The sequence below is a fragment of the Echeneis naucrates genome, chromosome 15, assembly GCF_900963305.1.
Source record: "Echeneis naucrates chromosome 15, fEcheNa1.1, whole genome shotgun sequence".
Lineage (NCBI taxonomy): Eukaryota > Metazoa > Chordata > Actinopteri > Carangiformes > Echeneidae > Echeneis > Echeneis naucrates.
Genome location: NC_042525.1, coordinates 20,460,949 through 20,467,624, shown reverse-complemented (window position 1 = coordinate 20,467,624; position 6,676 = coordinate 20,460,949). Strand labels below are relative to the sequence as shown.

Below are 6,676 nucleotides of genomic sequence, written 5' to 3'. Positions count from 1 at the left end.
TCTCCATAAATGATAATTAATCATGGTGCCATTGTGATTGTCTATACTATGAATCTGCTGTTTTTTTTTTTTTTTTTTTTTTTTTAATAAATCCAGTCTGTACTGAAATCCAACCATTCTTCCAGTAAAATCAAATCCCTTACAAAGTTTCTTTTTCTCTCAGCTAGGCAGTATGCAGGGGTTGCAGGAATGCAACTTCTGTCCTATAGTTGGGGAAGTAGCATGGTCAGTACTAATATACTCCTATTCCCTGACTATGCACTATCCTGGCCAATGTTCTAAGAGTTGCCATTTGAGCAAATTAATACCTCTGCCTCAGTAAAAGATGGGATTCTTGTTATAAAAAAAATAATACTAATAAAGAAAATTAAATACTCCTTTCACATCCATCAAAAATTAGATTTTTTTATTCATTCAGTTAAATAAATCTTAGAAAGCTTTACTAAGAAAGCTGCCATGTTTGGACAATAAAAAGTAAAATATATATTTTTTTTGAAAGACAAACAAATTCTTATTTAGTTTATTCACTGAAGTGACTGAATTTAAAAAAGCCTGTCAAATTGAAATTGTGTTAGCACAGAACCCTGCTCAAAGGTCAGATTTATTTTGATTATCCAGAAAAAATATCAAATCACCATCATATATCAAGTTCCATTACTAATACAAGAAAATAAATGATGAAAACAAAGTTAAATAGTGCTTGGGTACAGGGTGAACAATAACATGCAAAATCTGTATAATGCCCATTTACAGTTATTGTTGCCTGACACCTACAAAATTTCAAATCAAAACAAATTATACATCTATATTTCTTTTTGCTCAAAATAAAGCAGTTTATAAAATATTGTCCACTTAAACTTACATTCCAAATATGCTACAGAACCACACATTGACAACAGATGATTGAAGAACTTTCTGAAACATTGTCATCAAAGAATGTCAGAACTTTAATGCCATAACCACAGGGAATACTAAATGCTGATTGTTAGATTAAGCTGCCAGATGCTCAAAATAGCCTCTACTAAATTGTGAAATGCTGGTTCTGGAAGTGTTTTCACAATGTGAAAAATGTCCATATCAAGGATGTTCCTGCATCATAGTTTAGAGCAGCACTGCATTACGCATCATAAAAAGAAAAATGAAAAAGTTCACATGGGAAGAACACTTTTGGACACGTTATTGTCACCAGTTTAAATTATGTCATCGTAATTTCTAAGAAACCATGATGTACATGTGCAAATCCACCATAGCTGTAAATACTATGCTAACAATGTGCATAAGCCAACAATCTTTTAAAGAACAAAAAATCAGTAGCATGAAACAACCCATGTAATGAAATCCCCCTGTAAGCCCCTGCAAGTAATGCCCCAGGAGTCTGAGACCTTTATGACCACACATTTTTTGCTCAATGTTGGAGAATAAAATTGTCAGACGTGTGTATTAAAATCTAATTTTTTGTCTTTGTCTGTAATTAGCATGCTTCCAAAATAAAGCCAGGAAAAATATAAAACAAACAAACAAAAAAGTAGAAACATTGGATGGATAGTTAATTGAATTCACTTTCAAATAAAATAAAAACTGATACTCATTCAGTGAATCATCTTTTACTGCTTATCCAGTTCCGGGTCGCAGGGAGCTGCTGGAGCCAATCCCAGCTCACAACGGGTGAGGGCAGGGTACACCCTGGACAGGTAGACAGTCCATTGCAAGGGCCAAAACTGAGACATTATATGTATTTTATATTTAAATATTACATATATTTTGTATGTAAAGATGTATAGCGTTAAATAGCAGAATTTAGTGATTCCTTTATATTTGTATGGTGAGTGCAAGGCTGGCACTCTAGGAAGATAGCAAATTAGATGAGTAATGCAAGTAAAGCAGAGTAAAGTAAAGCCGTTCAAGTACATCAGGCAAAGAAAGATTAGTTTCTCTGCCTAAAATTATGATTTTCTATATTTGTGCGAAACAGTAATGTAAAATTTAATGCAGAAACTACATTGGAACTTGAAGATATAAAATGATACAGGATACAGGGCTTGAATTTTTACATGAAACCTCAATTGCCCAACTCCTATCTATTCCCTTTTGCTATCTGGAACCATATTATTTTCTGAAAGAATTTTCTGAACATAAAAGTGAGTGTTTACAGAAACCAAAAAGAAGGGGTGTGTGTGTGGGGGGGGGGTGTTAGGGTTATTGCATGTTTTGGTTATTTAAGTTATAAGTTAGTGATTTAAGTTGTTAAATACAGAGTAAATAAAGTAATTTAAATGAAAAACAAAAAAACAAAAATTCTGAATTTTGGTTATGATGCCATTTGCATATTTTTGAGAGAGCTAAGGTCACTGCAATCACATTTACAGACAAAATACAAATAAACAAATAAAGAGCATTCAAAACACAAGTAATTACTAAGAACACTGATAAACTAACAAAGCTTTTTAAATTTTGTATTTTCTTTTATTGTTCATGTTGTGTCTTTGTAATTTTCATTTACTTGTCAAAGTTTTGTTTGAAATAAATGAATTTACACGTAACAGTGCTCTGTAAGTGCATTTGCACCTGTTGAAACAAGGAAACATTACTTTTGGTTTTTAATCGACTGAACTGAAAATGGAAAACCAAGAAATAAATACAACTGGAACACAATTTGACAACAGCTGTCAATATAACATAAGGAATGCTTCTGTACATTTGATATGAAACAGAAAATTACTATTACTATTTTGTGTTCAACACATGGATGATGAGTGTTTTTCTTCTATAACAAAGAGTGACTAAGCAATAACCAATTTGAAAAATGTCACCATGTTACCTACTGTAAGTTTTTGACTCAATATTTAAAGAAAAACTATGTTTATATACAATAATTTCATTCCATGTTTTAGAACTTGAATACTCTTACATCTTATTGAATTGTGTTGTGCTTACAATTTAAATTTAAACTTCAATTATATGTCATATGTATTTACACACACACACATATATATGTGTGCATCACATATGACATCTTTAAAATATAATATGATATAATAGCTGCAGGCAAACATAGTTTTAAAAAGCAACATCAAGGAGGAATCATCGTGGCTTTCCCTTAGTTTTCTTTTTTCCTGGGAGGGGGGGCAGGGTTTCATAGAAACTTCTATCTGTGCTATGAGCTGCTCTGAATCCTTTCACAGTTGCAGTATTGGTTACACATTACACACAACAAATACCATCTGCTAAATGTCCGTGACTTGCTTTCACTCAAAGTTTGCAGAAGTGTATGCAGTCATCATCAATGGAGAGGGCACACATTATCGTGTCTCACTGTGGCTGTGACGGCTGTGGCGCTAAGATTTATTGAGGTTAATATGCTCACTTCTGCCACTGGAACCTTCAGCATTACAGGGCCTGGGTCCAGCCACCTGGAAATACGTTGAAATGCCAACTCCAGATATGGGACTCAGAAAACTCCAAATGTCCTCAGCTTCCTTCTGTAGCTTCTTGGAGAGTCTTAAGTAGCCCTACTTCTTAGCCAGTTGGAAAGGATGTTGGCCCTTTAAATATATATGGAAATGCAATTTAATCACCTCAGCAACACAAGCAAAAGAAATAAGGGAAATCAATAGAAATGTTTGAACAATGAGGTTTCTAGATCCAGTGCATTTTACAGACTTTTTTTTATGATATTGTATTGACTTTCCCTTTACTCCACCTTGACTGATCATTTGAATAAGCTAATGTAAATACACTGCCATATACATGCTTATTTGATTGTGAGTTAACCATCAGAAATGTCCATGCTAGGTGCCGCACTTCAGCTCTAACAGAAACTTAACCAACTAACACCTTGTTGGACTTGCCACAGTTAACCTGACATAACCTTGCTAGGCTAACTTGTTGCCATAATAGTATAAGATCTACAGCTTCAGTGTCACTTTAAATTTGTTTTTACTCTCCAACGGAAGAGTCTGTTTGCTGTACAAGGTTCTGAATTGCAATAGACATGTCAGATGTGCTGGTTCTTGAGCATAGAGAAGCTTAGACAAATTATCAACCATCAATCTGTTTCAGTTCATGCAATGAGACACACTCAATCAGCTTCAAATCAAACAGGGTTAGCATTCTCAAACAGATTTATTGATCACAGTGAGTTCAGTTGCCAATCTCCCTGGTTACCAGATCTGAATCCCATAGAATTGTTGGGGCGTTCAAGAACAGGAGATTCACTGTGAGACAAATGTGATAAATGTACAGAATATATATGATACCATGTAATATGGAGAACAGCCTCAAATTAACCTTTCTAACTTCTGAAGCAATCTACGCCACAAAAACACTGATGCTGTTATGATGGTTTTCCAAATTAAGCGTTTTGGTGAGTGTAAGATCACAATTCTACTGGCAGTCTCAGTGAGATCCAGGTTTGAACAAAATTGCATAATTACATTGATAAAGTCTTCATAAAATCATCCAGACTGAAGAAGTTGACATTTTAGAGATATCCGTTCTTTAAGGTTGTCTCTACACAATAATAAAGCAGCAAACAAGACTTTCATTTGCACAGATATAGTGAAGCGATGGGGTCTTGAGCAGAGAATGAAGTCACGCGCCTTCTTTGTTTGTTATCTAAGCTTCTGTGCTCTTTATTTTGGTTGCTAGTTCAATATACGAGTTATTACACGTGACGCAGACATAATGTGCATCAAAAGCACATTACTTTATTATAGATTTCTGTCTACAATCAATAACAATCTGTTAACAGTCAATCCAGGCTGAGCACAACATAAACAAAGGTTTTTCAAAGAGAAGCGTGACTCTGGCTTTTTCTTCAACACTGAGTCAAGTTATTGAGGTTAATGTAGTTAGATAACAGTTCATTAAAAATGCTTGTGGATAAAATGCTTTATAGTTTGAAATAAAAAAATTGCCATTGTCTAAGCAAGTTACGGCTTTCTTCATAGATGGATAAGACGGTGTGACAATTTCAGCAGTATGCCAGAAATGTCAACAGCGATATTTCCAACATGGGCTTTATGAAAGAAGGAAATTTACAAACACTACAATTAATACACACATTTAATACGCCTGTAACAGTTGTTGAACATGAATTAGTTGTTCATAAAATCTGACAAAGATTTTTACAGTGAAATGAAACCACTAGCATTATACAAGAAACAAGGAAATGACTTTCCTGTAGTACAGGATTTTAATAGCACAAGTTTAAAGCTTAGTTTTGATGTTGTGATTGACATCCTCCAGTATAACCCAATGATTGATACAAATTCTAACACTTGGCTCCTTAAGGTTGTAAAATGTCGAGTTAAACTTCTCTTGTGCACAAAGTAGTAATGCCTAAGTTCACTCTTGCTTTGCCAGCTCCTCCAGGACCCTTTCCCCACAAATAAAGTTCCTCGTGCCAAACCCAGCATACTGTCTCTCACTTTCTTCCACTCCAGCAACAACAAAATATTTATCTTTTAACCAAAGCAGAGAATTTGCTCTTAGAAACTTTTTGGTTAGTGAGTTAATAGCATGACCAGTTACTGGTGCACATGAGGACAAGCAAGATAAGTGAACTTAGAGCGAGAAATAAACATGAATTAGAAGTGACGTTGGCGTCCCTCCTTACATCTGAGCTCAGACCAACTTTCTGTCCTATAAAGGACTTGTTGCCTGTTTGCATAGCTCAGTATGTTAGTTGTGTGCATAGCATAAGAGAAAGCAGTGATGAAGAGAGTTAACTTGTCAGCTAACTTTTAGTCGTATAGCTGTAAATGTAGCAATACAATGTATGTGCAGTATATGCTATGTCAATAAATAAATGTTCTCTTCTCACATCTCTGTGCTTCCTAAATGCAGTCCAGGTGGTGGACAGGTCAAGAGAATCACTCAGAGATGCAGGCTCTCCACTGTCTCTTGAGTGTGTCATTGCCAGGTAATGACAAATATTAATTGATGAATGATTTGGGATATGTATACTCTTTTCTCCATATCTGATACCTTAGGTGTCAGTTATGAAGAATAATCTAAAATCTTCTGCCAGGTAAAGAAAGGTAAAGATGTTGGGGAAGAGAGCAACCCTGATCCTAAAGGCAAGAAAGGCAATACAAATCATGAGCTAGAGCAGGATCTGAAGTTAAGAGAAGTGGTGGTGGTGGGGCAGGGTGGCTAACTCAGTTTCATAACTGTATGGTAATCATTAAAGTTAAAGATGAGACCAAATTCACAGTAACATTTAGTAAATTTAAAACTGATTGTAATGCACTGCATGTCCATGACTTCAGCAAAAAGAGAAGAGCTCAACTAAGACCAAGACTAAATGCTGACCCACATTTTCCAGCCCCACAGCTCAGTGCTGCACGGTCTATTACAAAAGAACAAACGAAAAGTATAACATAATGCAATAAGTTAATAATCATTATCCAGTTCATATTGTGCACAAATATCATGCACGTGTGGCAACATTATAGTTTTGCTTATCCAGTCATATTCAAACAATACATTGATATAGAAACCAAATACATAGACTATAATTTTTAAACAATCTGTACATTATACATTTTGCTGTAATTTTTTAGGATTTCTATTTTTTCCCCATGTACAACAGAATAGGGATAAACGTTTATAAAAAAATAAATTTTCTATGTACAGTCACATCAGCCATTCCAGTTACTGTCACTGCAAAAAA

General features: G+C 34.8%; 1 protein-coding gene across 20 annotated transcripts in view; it reads right to left on the bottom strand.

Annotated features, from left to right (window-relative positions):
- Positions 1–459: 459 nt before the first annotated feature.
- col13a1 (collagen, type XIII, alpha 1) overlaps positions 460–6,676 on the bottom strand; it is a 104,839-nt gene continuing 98,622 nt past the window's right edge. For 16 of the 20 annotated variants that reach the window (XR_003841671.1, XM_029520867.1, XM_029520882.1 and 13 more), the window contains one exon: positions 460–3,542. Coding sequence is in view for 18 of the 20 variants with exons in the window: in XM_029520867.1 (XP_029376727.1) it covers positions 3,510–3,542 (33 nt within the window). In the remaining 2 variants the exon portion in view is untranslated. Of the gene's footprint in view, positions 3,543–3,829; positions 6,667–6,676 lie in introns of those variants that run through there. The other 4 variants (XR_003841670.1, XM_029520871.1, XM_029520873.1 and 1 more) reach the window with 1 other exon arrangement.